Genomic DNA, 20,782 nt, shown 5'->3' with positions numbered 1-20,782 from the left:
TTGATGCCTATTCGGCAGCTAGTTAGCTAGGTTTGTATGCGTTGCTACTTTGTATGTGTTGTTGGTTGGCAACCTTTTACTTTACATTTTTTGGAACAGATTCCTGTTGGAACGTTCCACAAATTATACGCACCCCTTCAAGCCTATCAACACCCAAGATGAGGCTGGTGTAACCGATGTCAAATGGCTAGCTAGTTAGCGGGGTGCGCGCTAATAGCGTTTCAAACGTCACTCGCTCTGAGACTTGGAGTAGTTGTTCCCCTTGCTCTGCATGGGTAACGCTGCTTCGAGGGTGGCTGTTGTCAATGTGTTCCTGGTTCGAGCCCAGGTAGGAGCGAGGAGAGGGACGGAAGCTATACTGTTACACTGGCAATACTAAAGTGCCTATAAGAACATCCAATAGTCAAAGGTATATGAAATACAAATCGTATAGAGAGAAATAGTCCTATAATTCCTATAATAACTACAACCTAAAACTTCTTACCTGGGAATATTGAAGACTCATGTTAAAAGGAACCACCAGCTTTCATATGTTCCCATGTTCTGAGCAAGGAACTTAAACGTTAGCTTTCTTACATGGCACATATTGCACTTTTACTTTCTTCTCCAACAATTCTCTTTCTTCTCCTTGTTTTGCATTATTTAAACCAAATTGAACATGTTTCATTATTTATTTGAGGCTAAATTGATTTTATTGATGTATTATATTAAGTTAAAATAAGTGTTCATTCAGTATTGTTGTAATTGTCATTATTACAAATAAATAAAACATTTAAAAAAATTAAGAATCGGCCGATTAATCGGTATCGGGTCTTTGGTCCTCCAATAATCGGTATCGGCGTTGAAAAATCATAATCGGCCGACCTCTACTTCAGACGAGTGTTGTGAGGCCTGTGGGCGTCCTCGTGCAAAACTTGTACATGTTCGTGAGAGTCTCACTTTTCCACAGAGAGGTCATATTAGTGTATAGGCCAAACTGTTCGGACGCTACAGACAGAAGTTGGCAGATCGGCTGTACCAACTTCAGACGAGTCCCAAGACACGTGTGGAGCAAAACGGAGAACACCATCGTGTTCACGAGAGTCTCATCTTTCCGTAGAGGGGTCATAATAGTTTGTAGGCCAAATCCTTCAAACGCAACAGAAGATTTTTGTTTCGAAGACCGATTTTCGGGATATCTCATGGCCTGATAAACACTGCTCTAGCTCTGTCACCTTTCACTGCAGATGCAGAAGTGTGACATAGGCGAATGCAGTGGATTAAGACACATCCAATGCAAAGAAAACAAGATATCTATAGTTTAAACTGACAGATTTTTATGGGGATTGTTTTATTATGCTAATTCGATTTCCGTGGGGGGGGCGAAGACGTCGACCTTAGTGGGTTAAACGGTCTATAAAAAGTTGACGCATCTATTCCGACAATAACTATTTAGTGTGTGCATGCGTGTTCAGACTTACCTTTCCGCTGCTGGGGATGATGAAACCGTTACTGTCGTTGAATAGGTGCACCTGTGGCGGCAGCATCTGGGGAGGGGGTTTGGTGTTGAACTCTCTGACGCGGGCACACGTCATCACACTCTCAACGTACTTGTGGACTGGGTCCTTGTCCTCCTCTCGCAGCTGCAGACAGACACATACAATCCGTCATATCTTTTTCATATACATCTTTTCTGAAATCAACATTTTCACCATTTGCTCCAGTCCTGTGACTTTTCAGGGTGGTAGTTTGACACTATTGGCTGTATCCCAAATTTTACCCTGTTTCCTATATAGTGCACTACTTTTGTTCAGGGCCCATATGGCTTTGGTCAAAAGTAGTGCACTATAAAGGGAAAAGGGTGCCATTTGTGAGCATACTGTGACAGTGGCATTTACCTTAGGGGTGAGACGAGGGATGTAATCAAGGTGGTAGATCCTGGTTAGAGGCTTGATGGGTATGTTGGCAGCAGTTTTGGGGATGAAGAGGGGCTCGGGGTCCACCCCTGAGGTGAGGTCCCACAGGGTAAAGATGCGGATGCCTTGATTGGGCTGGACCTCATGGTCCACCTTAGACATAGCTGGACAGGGAGAGAAGGAGGAAACGTTCATTAGCTTGTTCAAGTTGATGTGCAATGTTTCATTCATTTGGTCAATAAGAGAATAGAATGCAACATTGTTGTACATTCTGAGACAGTCATTTGCCTTTGGCGCCCTCTCACAAGTCCCCAAATCCAGTCACCCTGGATTTAAACTTACTGTAAACAGGAAGCATCTGGTTCTGGTGATTATCTGCTGCTGTGGTCTGTTTGGTAATCTTGCATTTGAAGCAGGTGCAGCCCAACATACAGTCTGGCCTGTAGCAGTGGAGTGGACCCCTGGACACCCGGGCCAGGCTGGAACACACACACCCCAGCCTGCAGAAGTCAGAACCACACTCTGGACCGTCCACTGGGCTGGCCTTGGGGGCTCTAATCTTAGGAAGACCCTGAAGGGTACAGACAGAGAGACCATCAGACGGTGTGTATGTGTGTTTGTGTGTGTCAGACCTACCTGTGCAGTGAGCAGGGCCATCAGGGCCGTCTCCACCCTCTCAGTAGTGATGTGTGTTCTGTCGCGTCCCTGGTAGAAGGTGGCATCCTCCATCTCCATCATTTTCAGCTGGATCTTAGAGAGGCCAAGCAGTCTGAGCTGGTTCTTAGAAAGGCCACTCAACCCGCTGGAGAGGCTTCCTCCTGGGCTGGTGTCCCTCCTCACTGCGCCCTTACCTGGAAGTGACCTATTGATACAAGGATAATGTATAATAAAAAGCTTTATTGTCCATTGTAGGGTAAAAAAAAAAAAGGAGACATGCTCAATCCCAAACACAAATATCTACAGCACATGAAAAATGTCAGACTCAGTTCATATTCATCATAAAATATATATAGATGTCTATACTGTATGACTTGGCATGGGTATAACGTGTCTGTAGTAGCATGCCCTTACCTTTGTGCATTAGGGCTGGTGACTTTCACCTCAGCTGTAGCTTCAGCAGCAGTTGTTTTGTTACTGTTGGAGACCTGAACGGGCCGTAGTACAGAGGCGAATCTGCCTCTGCCCTGCGCTGGTGTTATATGGTGCTGTTTGCCTTGTGGTGGTGCATGTTTTGGTTTGGGCTTGGCTGCTTTAGGAGGGGTCACGTGGTCGGTGATAGGTGGAGGGGGCTTCTTTAGAGCAGAGTACAGAAGAGGTTTCCGGGAGAGGGGGCAGGGTCTACAGAAGGCAGGTGGCTGAGGCGGAGGGTGGCGCATCTTCAAAATGCTGTCCTGGGTCCGCACGTAGCTGGTGCTGGTCACAGGTAGCTGATAGGCCACGGAGCCCAGGGGGTTGTGGGAGAAGACGTCGGTGCAGGCTCTGATTCGCTGGGCCTCTCTCTCCAGGTACTGGTCGAGCATGTCGCTGCAGAAGGCAGAGCGGTTGGGGTTGTGGTTCTGAGAGGACACTCTGGTCCTGATGAACTTGTCCCTCCAGCCCTTGATTTTGGTCAGGTCACTGGTCTTCCCTGTCCTGGAGACAAAGGACCTGCTTCCATCTGCACAGAGAGGCGACAAGGTCATTAGAGAGAGAGACATGGGCCCGATTTCAAATCAACAACTAGACCCTTCACCTAGCCTCTACCCCCTTAGTGTTTGGAGGAGACAAGGCCATTAGAGAAGAGATACAGGCCCAATTCTAAATCAACAACTAGACCCTTCACCTAGCCTCTACCCCCTTAGTGTTTGGAGGAGACAAGGCCATTAGAGAAGAGATACAGGCCCAATTCTAAATCAACAACTAGACCCTTCGCCTAGCCACTACCTCTTTAGGGTTTGGAGACTAAGTATATTGCAACTATCCAGTCCCTTCAGATCTGCAAGCACTGACGAGGTTGGGGCTTGGGGGTTGTTATTGGACCAAACAATAACCTCAGCCATTAACACTCCCCCATTCTACCACAGTAATAGCTGTGGAGGGAGATACTTTCGATCAGTCCGCATGGTCAATGCAGCACATGCAACAATGTTGATGACAACAATGTTGTTTCCACTTTGATTTTAATATAAATCCACAAGCGTTCTATAACTACAATATTAGCTTCTGTTTCTTACATCTCAAACAGAGGCTTCTAAACAGCTTCTACCCCCAAGCCATAAGACTCCTGGACATCTAGTCAAATGGCTAACCAGACTATTTGCATTGTCCCCCCCCCCCTCCACACCACAGCCAATCTCTGTTGTTATCTATGCATAGTCACTTTAATTAACTCTACCTACATGTACATACTACCTCAACTAACCAGTGCCCCCACACATTGACTCTGTACCGGCACCCCCCTGTTTACATTATGATTTTTTACTGTTCCTCTTTGTTTACATGTTACTTTTATTTATTATTCTTATCCGTATTTTCTGAAACTGCACTGTTGGTTAGGGGCTTGTAAGTAAGCATTTCACTGTAAGGTCTACACCTGTTGTATTCGGGCGCATGTGACTAATAACATTTGATTTGAGCTAGTTTGTTTTTTCTTAGCAAGTTAAGCTAAATCGTGTTAGCCACTAATTCTAATCGCTAGATAGCTGGCTAGCTAACTAGCTAATAAAAGAACTGAGTCAGAGCAAACGTAGCTAGCTAATACAGCCTGATACCAGTGCTGGTGGAGGCATGTTGTTTGTGCAACAGTATCTTCTAAATCAAAGAGGAATAGGCGAAGCATGAATATGTTGGCTACATGAATAAAGATTTAATGTAGCCAAAGATTATAGGGTCCCCTAGGAAACACTGAACATCACTTTGGTTCCGACCCTGTCACAGTAACTCGTCCATGGCATTTTCATTCGTTGTCATGTCAAACACTGTATTCAACATGCCCACTATTATTTATATTTTAAATATAGAATTAGAATAAACATTCTATTTTCCATGATTCCAAAAGTTCACCCAAGTGTTTTGATCTAAATCGCAATTGCAACATTTGGTTAAAAATAAGGCCTAGTATTTTTGCCCATATCGTGGCAGTGTGGAAATGATCTCAAATGAGTGCAGGAAATGCAGGAAATGATTTTAGGTTGAAGTTGAACAGTATAAAACAATCAGAATGGAGAAAGACCCATTGAAATCATTTAGAATGTATGTGTGGCCACCGTAGGGTCACGTACTAGTCATAAAGCACATGTAGAACTTTTATTAATCAAAAACATAAAATACCGTCAAATACTGTCCAACATTTGAAAAACACCATATATGATATTTTGGCTATATCGCCCAGCCCTACTTTCAAGTGTAATTCATTTACTACTTGGCTAGGCGTTAGTATTATTCCCTAATTGAGAAATGTTATGTCTATTAATACGTTCCCTTGTTGGCAACTATGACAAAATCCCTGGGCCTGCTAATAGTGGCTGTACTCAAATGAGAATGAATAATAACCCAGTGAAAGCAAGTAAGTCTTGTGTTGACATCCCATATCATACTGCATTGTGAATGGCAATCAGTGAAAAAGACAGTTGGCGTTGATGTTCTATTTTGTGTGTCTCCAGGCGTCTTGTTGCCAAATACGCTGCTAGAGAATGACAAGCCCCTTTCAGAGTGTGTACAGTAGAACAGAACTTCTTTGCAGCCTCACCAGTTCTCTCTGGGTGTTCCTGCATGACTGGTGACGTGTTACTGGGTGGCATATCCTCCACACGGACACCAAGAGCTTCCTGTGACACAGAGGAAGAGATTACATGTTCAATACCATCTGCACCTTCAGCAAATATACACAAAGTTTCCCACTTATATTTTCGACTCAGGGGATCTAAATGAACAGTTGTCTGAAACTCTTTTTTCCCCCCATAACTCTCAGAGCACGAGTGTTGTGTTTTACCTTGGAAGTAAAGGACACAAAAAGTAGACCCTCCACGTCGTCCAGTTGCGGCTGCATAGCGACAGTTACCGGGCTGCTTGTTAACGTGACAGCCGCCATCGCCACATTAGTCCCCTTAGTGACTCTTCCTGCATTGCCCCAACGATTGCCCCCTGATTTCCGCCCCTTCTTCCATGGCTTTGGGATGGCAAAGGGTGAGGCGGTGGGGGTTGCAGGTGAGGGGGTAGGGGGGAAAGGTTTGGGAGCGATCTTCTGTAATTTGGATGTTTTAGGGGTTAAGCTGGCAGCCTTGCCCTCTTGAGGTTCGGGAACCAAAATGGGCGAGGTCATGGTGGGTTCTACAAACGTAACCTTCTTTGAGGACGGAACCTCAGACTTCATTGGTTCTACAGTGGAAGGTTCTGAAGGCTTTGAACAGCTGTTGGTGTGTAACACAGCATACTGTGTAGCATTATGAGGGTTAGCAGTCAGGCTGGCCTGTATGAAGGGGTCCGTCCCAGCCCCACCTTGTCTCTCCTCCCCAGCCCCCTGTCTCTCCCCAGGCCTGGAGGCTCCTGAAGGCAGGGCTAGCTGGGCTTGGAGGTACCGTCTGTGGAAGACGTGGTCACCATCACTATCGTCAAGATCTATCCCCTCCTCACTGGCAGACACATCAGTCTGGCTGGCATTGGAGTCTGCTGGAGGGGCTGTACCAGGGGCAACTCTCCTCAGCTTTCCTGAGACTTCAGCCTCCACAGGGTGAATAGTAGAGAGATAATCTTTCTTCATGCTACAACACAATGAGCGATTTGGTCTAAATATGAACAAATAAATACAATTGGATCGGTGTATCAAAAATGTATGTCAAAATGAATAACATTCAGTGAACACACATCAAGGAAAACATACAGTTATTACTATAACTACTGTTCCCTAAAGGAGGAAAACGAGGTACAACACAGCTGTGGGGAGTTCGCGTGCTAGTTCCCTCTACTGAAGAACATTAGAATCCCATCTGACAAGGCCAATGAACACAGTGCCTCACCGGAAGCCCCACCTTCCACAGGTGATAAACCCCATGCACGGATTCATTTCTTAAATTCAGTACCGCTCTTCACCGAGCCCAGAACTGGGCAGAGCGGGCCAAACAGGTGTTGTACCTCATTTTCCTCCTTCAGGGAACTGTAGTTATAGTCATAACTTTATGTTTCCTTTTAGTCGGTCAACTCGGTACAACACAGCTACGGGGACATGAAATCACACCCCAAGCGAACCCCAGCAGACACCAAATAAAATGGCCCATGGCAGACCACCAACCTGACAGGAAAACCTGCGGTCCCAGGTACTGCGCAATCTGCGCGCTGCCTAATGACCTTCTCCTGGCCTAGCCATAAGCACACTGTGGGCAGTGACATCCAAGCGATAAAACTTCACAAAAAAAGTGTGTGGTGATGCCAACTCGACACAGCACAGGCAACCCTTTAAAACAATGCCCAAGATGCAGCCAGACCCCTGGTGGAGTGAGCACATAGATCATTAGGTAATTCCTGCCTTTTGCTGTCATATGCCAGAGAAATTGCCTCCACAATCCAGTGGGAAAGATGCTGCTTGGAAAGCACTCTACCACGAGCAAGATTTGCAAACCAGACAAAAAGTTGGTCACACAAACGGACACCCCTGGTCCGCTCAAAGACACAGGGAATGTAAGCTAGAGACCTGTAGGATAGTCATGACAATGGTTGCAAAGCGGCGGAAACTTATTTGTAAATATTGGGGAATTTTGTTTAAATTCATTTAGCTTAAATTCATTATGTGGGATACACATAAGGCAATTCTAGGTCTTGTGGCATATTTTGGTTAAACTATCCCCAATTCAATGGAATTGCAACCCTCTGCATGCACAGTGCATTCTTCCATCACATGTACAGCTGATTCTCAAGATCTTGCACGCTAATGAGATGCTATTGAACCCACACTACTACACTGTCTGAGCCAAGGACTACATGCTTTCTGGTAAGTTTTGATTGCAATACTGGGTGAGGTGAATATATTTTATATGACATACATGCTTTTTTGTTAACTAGTAAATAGTAGTCTGAGGTATTCAGAAGGTATTCACACTGGTGACAGACAATGCTGCAAACATGAAGGCTGCTTGGTCTAAAGTGGAGGAGTCCTACCCTCACATCACACCCATTGGCTGTGCTGCTCATGCATTAAATCTGCTCCTCAAGGACATCATGGCATTGAAAACAATGGATACACTCTACAAGAGAGCCAAGGAAATGGTTAGATATGTGAAGGATTATCAAGTTATAGCAGCAATCTACCTCACCAAGCAAAGTGAGAAGAATAAGAGCGCCACATTGAAGCTGCCCAGCAACACCCATTGGGGTGGTGTCATCATGTTTGACAGTCTCCTGGAGGGGAAGGAGTCTCTCCAAGAAATGGCCATATCACAGTCTGCCGATATGGACAGCCCCATTAAGAGGATCCTCCTGGATGATGTACAGTGGGGGGAAAAAGTATTTGATCCCCTGCTGATTTTGTATGCTTGCCCACTGATAAAGAAAGGATCAGTCTATAATTATAATGGTAGGTTTATTTGAACAGTGAGAGACAGAATAACAACAAAAATATCCAGAAAAACACATGTCAAAAATGTTATAAATTGATTTGCATTTTTATGAGGGAAATAAGTATTTGACCCCCTCTCAATCAGAATGATGTATGGCTCCCAGGTGTCTTTTATACAGGTAACGAGCTGAGATTAGGAGCACACTCTTAAAGGGAGCGCTCCTAACCGCAGCTTGTTACCTGTAAAAAAGACACCTGTCCACAGAAGCAATCAATCAATCAGATTCCAAACTCTCCACCATGGCCAAGACCAAAGCACTCTCCAAGGATGTCAGGGACAAGATTGTAGACCTACACAAGGCTGGAATGGGCTACAAGACCATCGCCAAGCATCTTGGTGAGAAGGTGACAACATTTGGTGTGATTATTCGCAAATGGAAGAAACACAAAAGAACTGTCAATATCCTTCGGCCTGGGGCTCCATGCAAGATCTCACCTCGTGGGGTTGCAATGATCATGAGAATGGTGAGGAATCAGCCCAGAACTACACGGGAGGATCTTTTCAATGATCTCAAGGCAGCTGGGACCATAGTCACAGAGAAAACAATTGGTAACACACTACGCCGTGAAGGACTGAAATCCTGCAGCACCCGGAAGGTCCCCCTGCTCAAGAATACATATACATGCCCGTCTGAAGTTTGCCAATGAATATCTGAATGATTCAGAGGACAACTGGTGAAAGTGTTGTGGTCAGATGAGACCAAAATGGAGCTCTTTGGCATCAACTCAACTCGCCGTGTTTGGAGGAGGAGGAATGCTGCCTATGACCCCAAGAACACCATCTCCACCGTCAAACATGGAGGTGGAAACATTATGCTTTGGGGGTGTTTTTCTGCTAAGGGGACAGGACAACTTCACCACATCGTTTGACACCGCCATGTACTGTCAAATCTTGGGTGAGAACCTCCTTCCCTCAGCCAGGGCATTGAAAATGGGTCGTGGATGGGTATTCCAGCATGACAATGACCCAAAACATACGACGGCCAATGCAACAAAGGAGTAGCTCAAGAAGAAGCACATTAAGGTCCTGGAGTGGCCTAGCCAGTCTCCAGACCTTAATCCCATAGAAAATCTGTGGAGGGAGCTGAAGGTTCGAGTTGCCAAACGTCAGCCTCGAAACCTTAATGACTTGGAGAAGATCTGCAAAGAGGAGTGGGACAAAATCCCTCCTGAGATGTGTGCAAACCTGGTGGCTAACTACAAGAAACGTCTGACCTCTGATTGCCAACAAGGGTTTTGCCACCAAGTACTAAGTCATGTTTTGCAGAGGGGACAAATACTTTTTTGACATGCGTTTTTCTGGATTTTTTTGTTGTTATTCTGTCTCTCACTGTTCATATAAACCTACCATTAAAATTATAGACTGATCATTTCTTTGTAAGTGGGCAAACGTACAAAATCAGCAGGGGATCAAATACTTTTTTCCCCCACTGTATTTTGGGAGAGAGTGGTAAGCAGCCTGAAACCGATAGCAGTAGCCATGGCATCCTGTCTGATGTTCAGACTCTGCTTGCAGATGTAAGAGAAGAAATCCGTACTGCTCTGCCCACTTCACTGTTGCTCCAAGCAGAGGAAACTGCAGTTCTGAAATACATCAAAAAGCGTGAAGACTTCTGTCTGAAGCTCATACATGCCGCAGCGTACATGTTGGACCCCAAGTATGCTGGCAAGAGCATCCTGTCTGGTTCAGAGATCAACAAGGCCTATGGTGTAATCACTACTGTGTCTCGTCACCTTGGCCTGGATGAGGGAAAGGTTCTTGGCAGTCTGGCGAAGTACACTTCCAAGCAAGGGCTTTGGGATGGAGATGTAATATGGCAGTCGTGCCAACATATCTCATCAGCCACCTGGTGGAAGGGACTTTGTGGATCTGAGGCTCTTTCCCCTGTTGCCTCCATCATCCTCCAAATCCCACCAACATCAGCCACCTCAGAGCACAACTGGTCCATGTTTGGGAACACACACACACACACACACACACCACACAACAGGCTGACCAATACAAGGGTTGAAATACTGCTGGCCATCCGGGCAAATTCGAGCCATCCTCAACAAGGTTGGAAAGTGACAGTGAAGATGAGGCCTCAGAGTCTGATGTTCAAGAGGTGGACATTGAGGAGGTCCAGGGAGAAGACATGGAAGCCTGAGAGGAAGACAACCAAAGCTTTAGTTTGTAGACTATCATTTTACAGATGTATGTTGAAAACGTTTTTGGGAGATGCAATGGATCATTGGGTATCATTCAATATTCCTTTTCTTTTGTTGTTCACTGAAATCATTCCATGTGAATAGTCAACTAATTTCATTAAAGTTCAATTCGTAACTACATTTTTTTCTATTGGAAGGATTTCATCATTTGCAATTATGTCTACTTATGGTAAGGTAAAAGGTTTGTTTGTCTCCATATGATATGGTAAATATATCCAATGCAAAAAAACATCTACATTTAAATGGTATTAATATTCATTTGCATATATTTTCATTAATTCCCATATCTTCCCGTTAATTCCCATATATTCCCGTTAATTCCCATATATTCCCGTTAATTCCCACCTCTGAATATACCCCAAAATGTGCAACCCTAGTCATGACCTTAGGGGCGAAGGCCGCATTAGGACGCAAAGAGACCTTAGAGTCGCCAAGGGTGAAATTCATACAGGAGGGGTGAACGGATAACCCTTAGAGAGGTCCAATGTGTTTAGCCGAGGCCAAAGCCACGAGCAGGGCGACTTGTAGGACAGGACTTTTGGATCCACACACTACATTGATTTAAAGAGGGCTCACACAACACATCCAAACCCTAAATGGGCGAAATAGGCTAAGAATGTGTGTGTGTGTGTGTGTGTGTGTGTGTGTGTGTGTGTGTGGAGGACAGAAGGCTAACATAGGGATAATACAAACAAGGCTACTGATAGAACTCTGTTACATGGCAAAGACCAAGAAGATAGCCCTACAGTATGGACAACATGCAGAGACATTGAAACTAACCATGCGTAAACCCTCCAGCCTGAGACGGTGCACACCTTTTAAAAAACGCACAGCTCACTTCCCACATCACACGCTGAAATAGCTGCCATATACACCTTAAGGGTGAAGAATGAACAGCCTTGCTCAAAAAGCAAGACTGTCCACCAGAGAGCTCTGAAAAGGAACAATCCTTATATTTTGGCAACAATGCTCGAATGCCCACCACTTGTAACCATACAACCTTCTTGTGGAGGGTGCCCTTGCCTACTGTATTGTAGAAATAACGTTCAGAGGTAAACAAACCACTTGCCATCAGACTGGACCTAAATGAATGATCTCTGCAAACCAAGGTCATCCAACAACAAGCCACAAGGATCAACGACAAGCCCTCCCATCGCACCCTGATTCAGCCCACGCTGGAGGTCCACAGGGGAAAATGCATAAAGAAGGGTCCCCACTGGTTCGCGAGAGCATCAGTTCCTAATGGAGCACTCAGGTCCCATATCGAAAACAACAGCCAACAATGTGCATTCTCACAATGTGTAAAAGATCTACATCGACCCTGCCCAACTTTTCCCATATCTGGGAGACCACCCAGGGGTGCAGACTCCACTCCCCAGAGCGGGGGCCCCCTGGATAGCAGAGCCTTGTAAAATGCGGGTTTCAAATATTGCCAGCAGTTCTTGATTTAGTTGACACTTAAAAGGACTCCATTCTTGATTTATTTCTGTCTGTATCATGCTCTTGTGCTTCATAAGCTATACTTTTTGCAATCTAGAGTCCCTAACTATAAACACTTCATTGATGAATGATTCATTTTGTATGACTGACCAGTTTTGCCTTTGTCTTGTTAAGGGCATGGATGAAGAGTCCACCAAGGCAGCCATTGAGGACACTACTGTGGGGATCTACATTATCAAAGACCATGTGAGTGAGGAATCAGAGGACACTGGGATTATCCTTGAAGGCGTCAAAGTGCTGCAGAATCTGGCCAACGCAGAATTTGCTGTTGCAATGCTGTTCGGCCTCATGTATGCCATGAACCTCAGTTACAAAACTGAGCTCCGCTACAAGTCTTTCAGAAGGTTTTTATGGAACTGAATGTGGAAAACCTTCTAACAAAACTGTTGCATTTAAAAAACAGGCTGTTTCAGTGAGCCGTTTTGTGGTGTGTTTCACATTGTATGTTTGACTTATGTTGAACTTGTTAGATTGCTCACAAAAACTCAAAACAGAATGAGCATGTCCAAAGATGGCGCTATCGTGATTTTGTACAGTGTTTTGAGTAGATGCCCTTCATTTTCTTTGCTGCTTATGGAAAAAGTTCAGTTTCACTTTGTAGTGACTTTTAGTCAATAGAATTAACATGCACCAATATGTACACATACCTACCTCATTCTTTGTCTGTTACTCCTTATGAAAAATAACTGCCTCATTTTGTAACAAAATGCATTAGAGAGTGTGACCAATCATTGTTAGGACAACTCCTTTTTTATACAGAGATATAGATATAGATATAGATATATATATCTATATCCTACATTACTGTGATTTAGACCTGTGCAATTCATTGAACACTGAATGTCAGTAAATGGACATTTGTCATTCCAAAGTAATACAGTAATTTTTTAAACATGCCTTTTGCCTTCTTTGTCACTGATGCAAATGGTCTTTTGCTCCTTTGTTACACATCTTTAGCATGTACACCTTTAGCATATTTCTCTATTCATTTGTGAGAATAAAAACACTAAGGTAGAAAATAGCAGCATTTCATCTTGTGCTTACATTAATAATTATGTAGAACCTTGTCCATAATATAAATTATGGGCAAAGATCTACATAATTATGAGTAATATCACCGATAAAAGAATGTTAATTATTAAGTAGTGATCAGGTTTAGGGAACATGATCAAATCCATTTGAAGCTACACATTTAACTCAAATAAAATTAGCTATACCAAATCATGTTAGATTGATTCTATTCCATTACAATGCATTTTTACTTTAACAAATTATATTTGCTGGACAAAAAGAAAATAAGTAAACTGAAAAAGAAAAGAATGGTGTTTATCTAACATGTTTCATTCATGTGGAACCAAAGTATACATTTAAATTAAGTAAATTCAAAGCACCATTTTTTTTCAGTGCACCCACGGCTGGAAAGGTCGCATCAGCAACAGCCAGAGGGGAACCACAGCTATCATAGAAGCCATTATCCCTAAAAGGCGCAGGCACTGGCAAAAACGCACTGTGTGACCAAAATGAAATTGAGCCAAGCAAATCCAGAAACCAGCCTCCCTCTGCGGGGACATGAACGCACGAATCTCGACCGAGTGGAACTCGAGACCCAGAAACGGAATGCGCTGAAATGGAGTGAAACAGCTGTTCTCTTGACTCACTATGAAACCCAGAGACTGACAATGGGAAACCAGCATGGGTGTGTAACACCACCTGCTCCCTCGACTCTGCTACCACTAGCCAATCATCCAAGTAGTCCAATATCCTGAACCCCAGACACCACATACGTGCCAAACCCACCTCCACAACTTTGGTGAAAGTGCAAGGCCAGATGGAAAGCCCGAAACTCATAGGCTACAGCCTCGAAATGGAACCTTGGGAACTTTCTGTGAGGGGGATATATGGCCACATTAACGGAGGCATTCTTCAGGTCGATGGAGGTGAACCAATCGCCCTGGCGCACTGACTGTAACAACCAGCTGTTTGTGAGCATTCTGTATTTGTAGACCCTGAGGTGCTTGTTCAGGGCACACAGGTCTAAAAATGGGATACAAAGTCCCGTCCCGTTTTGGAACCAGGAAATACCGTCTGTACCAACAATACTGGGCCTCTGACATAGGAACCACTCATATTGCCTTGTTCTGGAGAAGGGAAGAAATCTGCTCTCTCAAAACGGGCGCTGAGGCCTCCGGAACAGTCGATGTAATGATGTCGTAAAAACATGGGGGACGCACAACGAATTGTAGCCTTTACCCCAACGTCACTGTTTGCATAATCCAGGGCGACACTGCGCATGCGCATCATTGGTCGACACAGACAGTGAGTCTCCCGTAAAGTGCTATCTGAAGGTGGACTGGGAGAATTTGGTTATTATTTCCACCACTTTCGAGAACTGAGTGTCTTGACTGTAAGCTCACGTAGAGGACACAACACTCTTGACACCTGTGAAGACTGTGGAACTTGGTGTAGAAACAATGCGTTTAAGTGCCGACATTTGCCTGAAGCCCAGTCCACTCTGGGTTGGCCATGCCACTTGGGGGTATTGTTGTCACAGCAAAATTCTCTCATCTCGCTAGGTGCGCAGGGGCTGCTGCTCTCTGGGCCCGCCGGGAAGGCAGAGTTTGTACCTTCAGACACACAAAATGGTTGAAAATGGGAACAGTTAGCTGAAATCAGGGTAGCTGAAATCGTGTGCTCCTACCGCCAACAGCGTGAGACTAAAATATTGAATAATAATAGGACCGCACACCTTTATCATTGAGCTTTTTACAGAAATGTTTGGCTAATGGCTAGGAATGCCTTGGAGATCGACCAGTCAATCGCGATCTACCAGATAGTGACCACTGCCGTAAGAGAAGGTACACCTTGTCAAGCTGCGCCCCCACTCCACTGACAAGCGCGCAGCTGCTCGACGGCATAGATCAATAAACAGCGCACTAGAAGCCAGGGATTGTCCTGCTGCCCCGAAGCCAAGCCCTCCATCTCGATCTCAGAAAGAAATCTGGAAAACTGTCCAGAGACACCATGTCGTCACCCGAATGTGAGTCCTGTGTAACACCGAAGGAGACCGAGAGATCAGCTCGCTTTGATTATACAAAACATTAAGAACAACTGCTCTTTCCATGACATAGACTGACCATGTGAAAGCTATTATCCCTTATTGATGTCACTTGTTAAATCCACTTCAATCAGTGTAGATGAAGGGAGGAGACAGGTTAAAGAAGGATTTTCAAGCCTTGAAACCATTGAGACATGGATTGTGTAGGTGTGCCATTCAGAGGGTGAATGGGCAAGACAAAATATTTAAGTGCCTTTGAATGGGGTATGATAGTAGGTGCCAGTAACAACAGATTGTGTCAAGAACTGCAACGCTGACAGGTTTTTCACGCTCAGCAGTTTCCCGTGAGAATGGTCCACCACCCAAAGGACATCCATCCAACTTGACACAACTGTGGGAAGCATTGGAGTCAACATGGGCCAATATCCCTGTGGAACGTTTGACACCTTGTAGAGTCCATGCTGTGAATTGAGGCTGTTCTGAGGGCAAAAATATTAGGAAGGTGTTCCTAATGTTAGGTATACTCAGTGTATATCGCCATGCTGGGATGATGGCTCCACGTGATCCGACCAAGAGCCCAGATCCACACTCGTATCCTGCAACTCAGACTCCACCGAGATACAGGCACCCAGGGGAGGAAAGTCAACTACAATTCTACTAAGCCTTCTAAGGAAGGGTATTCTCTTGAGAGCCTGTACACAGCCAGCGACAGTGGTCTGTGGGCTAGCACAGACTGGAATATGTTCCGGGGTTCATCCAACGGCATCGGGGAGTATACCACCTCAGTCATCGTCTTCATCAATAAGTGCATCGACAACGTCGTCCCCACAGTAACCGTACGTACATATCTCTACCAGAAGCCATGGATTACAGGAAACATCCGCATCGAGCTAAATGCTAGAGCTGCCGCTTTCAAGGAGTGGGACACTAATCCGGACACTTGTAAAAATTCCCCTTATGCCCTCAGACGAACCATCAATCAAGCAAAGCATCAATACAGGATTAAGATTGAATCCTACTACACCGGCTCTGACGCTCGTCAGATGTGGCAGCACTTAAACTATTACGGACTACAATGGGAAACCCAGACACGAGCTGCCCAGTGACACGAGCCTACCAGACAAGCTAAATGCCTTTTATGCTGACTTCGAAGCAAGCAACACTGAAGCATGCACGAGAGCACCAGCTTTTCTAGATGACTGTGTGATAATGCTCTCAGTAGCCGATGTGAGCAAGACCTTTAAACAGATCAACATTCACAAAACCGTGGAACCAGATGGATTAGCAGGACGTGTACTCGAAGCATAGGCGGACCAACTGGCAAGTGTCTTCACTGACATTTTCAACCTCTCCCTGACCGAGTCTGTAATATCTACATGTTTCAAGCAGACCACCATAGTCCCTGTGCCCAAGGAAGCGAAAGTAACCTGCCTAAAGGATTATCGCCCCGTAGCACTCACCGGACTATTTACATTGACACCCCCCTATTTGCTTTGTACACTGCTGCTACTCTCTGTTTATTATCTATGCATAGTCACTTCACCCCTACCGACATGTACAAATTACCTCAACTAACCTATACCCCCGCACACTGACTTAGTACTTGTACCCCCTGTTTATAGCCTTGTTATTGTTATTTTATTGTATTACTTTTTTATGACTTTTTACTTTAGTTTATTTGGTAAATATGTTCTTAACTCTTCTTGAACTGCTCTGTTGGTTAAGGGCTTGTAAGTAAGCATTTTACGGGAAGGTCTACACTTGTTGTATTTGGCGCATGTGACAAATAAAGTTTGATTTGGTCGCACGAGTTGGTTCGATCCAGGGCAGCCAGAGCATGCACCCAGCTGAGACATACACGACAACACTTATGAATATCATTCCAAGACATGGTGAAACCTCATGACTGTGGGCAAGGTTGTGAATTCCAACCCAGCTTAAAAGCCTTAGTTGACTCGTTCGTGCTAGTCATCTTACTTACAACCAGTTACCGAGGCTAAACAGCCATAAGAATAACTTGTGGATGGCGAGGCTTCCGGTGAAGCATGGTGTTCACTGGCCTTGTCAGATGGGATTCTAATGTTCTTCAGTAGAGGGCGCTAGTGCGCGAACTCCCCATTGCTGTGTCGTACCGACTTGACCGACTGAAATGGAACAGCTGAATTACAGTACAACGTGATAACAAAAAGATTCACTAACCTGAGATCAGCCACGCCACTCACAGTCACAATCTGCTCAGTCCCCTCACGACCATCGGGCCTAGCGGAGCTCAGACCAGGGGAGCAGGTATCTTCCTTCCCCGCCTGAGACTGCTCTGGCCTGGGCTTGGTGAGGCGCCGGCTGCCGCTGTCCTCCCTGAAGCCCTTAGCAAAGGGATTATAGTCTATCTTCAGCTGGGTGATCATGGTGTTCTGGTATGACGTCACAGCATAGAACTCTGTCTGCGGGAACGTGAAGGTCATGACCTTCGGACTGAAGAGCTGGAGGTAGAGCAGTTTAGGGTCAAAGCCAAGGTCTTCTCCCTCTGCGATGGGGATCACGTGTAAACTGGGCCTGTAGCGGTGCATGGAGTGCAACATCACATGCCCCTCCTGGTCCAGGCAGTGGTTAGTGAGTTTGAGTTTATAGAAGGAGACCAGGCTGGCCATCCAGACCTTCCCCAGGGCTGACGAGTCCTGGTGGGGGAAGACTCTGCTTGAGGCCTGGGTGTGTGGTTCTCCAGGACCACTGGGTTCCCACTCCAGGTTCCAGCGATGGCGGTATGTGTCGATGGGGGTGATTGACAGGACTAGAGCATAACGGCGTGTTGGTTCCAGACCCGTCAGGTGGTAGCGGCAGTAGGGGAACATGCGCTGGCCCTGCTTCGTCAGGATCATCTCGGTTCCACAGCGATGGAACTCCTTCCAGACATTGCTGTTCTCCAGAGTGACCCCCACACCGCCACATGACCTCACCGCTGAGGGGCCTCCCTCCTCGGGCTGCAGGCCTCCGGGGGCTGGGCCATTGGCAGCGGGTGATGAAAATGGTGAGGGGAGGGCTAGTTTGGCATCACTGTTTGTCATGGTGGCAGCTGATGATGGAGATGCTGATGCTATGGGTGGGATGGCTGCCTTAGCATCAGTGTTTGCCTTACTATACATGGGTAAGGCTATAGTTCTACTCGCTTCTTTGTTTGTAATGGCGTCAGTGGATAAAGCTATGCCTAAGTTAGCTTCACTCTGTGTGGATGATGCCATAGCTAGGTTGACTTCAGTGTTTGTTATGGCATCGGTGGATGAAGCCATGGTTACGCTGGTTAAGCTCGCATCCTTGCCTGTCATGGTTACAGATTGGTCCTCCACCCCATCCTTGTTGGCCAGGTTTGGCTTACTGGTGACGCTGTCAGATGAAATTGATGTGGTAATAGCCAAGTCCTCTACCCACTCCTCCATTACAGTAGGGTCCTCCATAGTAAATGTTGTATTATATTCTTATTTTCGTTTAAAGCACATAAAGTTGAACTATGGTTATTTTCAGTTGACATCCTGGAAGAATCCAAATATGTTGTTATGTTAGAATAATGGCTCATGTCAGTGACCAGATAATAGAGAACTAACTAACATGTCAGGATGTCTACATGAATTATTATGGCATCAAAAAATAACATTTAGCTGTCCAAATTGTATGTAAGAAATAATGTGCTGGAACATGATGAGATTGAATAAAAAAAAATGCATTGTTTTCATATTTGTGACGGACATGTCATATCCACTGTCTGCTATAGAGTGAAGAAGTGTAGGGTTATCCAAAAACTGTAGGCCTATCCGAAAAGATTAGACTAATTTGGCTTACAACACACTTTACATGCATTTCCTGTTGTTTATCAGCTTCTAGTGTTTGGGAATTTGATTGAACAAGGGCATTGTATTCATGCAATGTGTCCTTCAAGTGTAGCGGGAGAATTTGCTCACTATGCCCTCTTCATTTGGTAACTTGCTCCGTCAGCTCCTAAACCAGAGACTAGCCACTCACCTGCACAATTAATGCAAGACCCTCTGGTGAGAATCTAAATTGATGAATTAGTCTACTAGCCTACAGGCTAAGCCTACAGGCTAAGCCTACATCAGTCTACAAAATAGTTACAAAATAGTTACAAAACAATATAAAAATTATTAGGCTAAATGTTTAATAATTGTATGCACTGGTAATCAGGGTTGGGGAGTAACCTGTTACATGCAATCTGATTACAAAAAAATTATCCAGTTACATTACAATATTTTTGTTGGTAATCAGATTACAGATACTTTTGAAAAACTAGATTACTTCTTGGATTACTTTTAAATTCAGAAAGGATTTTGCCAATACACTGACACCTTTGTTTTCTCAATGACATTCAATTCAGCATTGAAAAAAGGCACACGTTTAAAGAGTCTGACCACATGTCAGAGACCACTATGACGACACACCAAATGCATTTGATGGATCCTTTTTGTCTTCTAATGCCTTTTTCCAATGTGAAAGTAATCAGATTACATTACTGAGATTGGGTAATCCAAAAATTACAGATTACAGTTTTGGATAGGTAACTAGCTACCAACGGATTACATTTAGAAAGTAACAAACCCAACCCTGCTAGTAACCTAGCCAAAAGGACAATTCAAATTCACATTTTGATTAATCAAAATGTAGGCTATTGGCTAAAATGCCATTAATTACATTTCCTACTGGAGTGTCCTTGTCAATTTCAGTTCAGAAACAATGCAAATGGTCCGTTCAGGTATAGATGTGCGTAGGATACTGGAGGCTGTATCACTAATGTTTGTTAATAAAATATGGTTATTCCAAATCATATTTCTTCTCACTTATCAAACAAACCATTGTTTTCCATGAGCTTTAAATGAACTATTTCTTTAAAAAACACAGGCCAGTCGAGTAGCCCTTAAAAGTAGTTTGACACCACCCTTCGTCCTGTCCTCACCAAGCCACGTTGTAGGCCTCCATGTATTTAGCCAGCAAGTTAAAAAGTTGCCCCTTCACTGACGCCTACCTTTCACAACCGTAACGTTAGTGTGTGTTGCGCTGTTTGGAGAGCAACTATTACAGCGCAAACTCCAACTGTTGCCTGCGGTCATCGAAACAAAACGCCTCGAAATAATCTTCGAGTATGCACATTAATTCACAAATGGGAGGCCGCCGAAGCCACGCAACGTAGCATCGGACCGTGCACACAGTCGACCAAGGCGCGTGCACAACATCAACCCGCAATGGCGCGTGATTTACCACGCCAGCGCGAGGGAAAGCGGGAGTCCATCCCGTGGATATCTGCCACCTCGAGCCCCATTCGTGGCCTCGGACAAGTCTGTGCAACAACCAACAAATACACAAATTGACTCTACCTTTGTGAATCGTGTAGGAATCGGACAGTGTTGTGACTCTCTTCAAATCGTGTGCATGTCCTTCCACTTCTTGGCTACCTCTCACTCCTTTCGAATATCTATTATATTTAAATGCTCACTCCACGGAGGCACACACACACATCCGTGCTCGGGGTGACGTAAG

The 20,782-nt window shown here is 44.9% G+C and overlaps 1 protein-coding gene across 5 annotated transcripts in view; it reads right to left on the bottom strand.

Annotated features, from left to right (window-relative positions):
• The window catches only part of LOC106571563 (MAX gene-associated protein-like), a 42,927-nt gene extending 22,145 nt beyond the window's left edge, over positions 1-20,782 (bottom strand). Inside the window, exons 1-9 of one of the 5 annotated variants that reach the window (XM_045695867.1) lie at positions 20,620-20,782; positions 17,444-18,768; positions 5,866-6,658; positions 5,623-5,701; positions 2,967-3,552; positions 2,532-2,757; positions 2,238-2,466; positions 1,878-2,059; positions 1,461-1,622 (exon numbers count right to left, since the gene is read on the bottom strand). In XM_045695867.1, coding sequence (XP_045551823.1) covers positions 1,461-1,622; positions 1,878-2,059; positions 2,238-2,466; positions 2,532-2,757; positions 2,967-3,552; positions 5,623-5,701; positions 5,866-6,658; positions 17,444-18,693 — 3,507 coding nt within the window. In that variant the 5' untranslated portion in view covers positions 18,694-18,768; positions 20,620-20,782. Of the gene's footprint in view, positions 1-1,460; positions 1,623-1,877; positions 2,060-2,237; positions 2,467-2,531; positions 2,758-2,966; positions 3,553-5,622; positions 5,702-5,865; positions 6,659-17,443; positions 20,245-20,270; positions 20,578-20,619 lie in introns of those variants that run through there. The other 4 variants (XM_014144753.2, XM_045695866.1, XM_014144752.2 and 1 more) reach the window with 4 other exon arrangements.

This window comes from Salmo salar, chromosome ssa15 (assembly GCF_905237065.1).
Source record: "Salmo salar chromosome ssa15, Ssal_v3.1, whole genome shotgun sequence".
NCBI lineage: Eukaryota > Metazoa > Chordata > Actinopteri > Salmoniformes > Salmonidae > Salmo > Salmo salar.
This window is presented reverse-complemented; position numbering and strand designations above follow the sequence as displayed.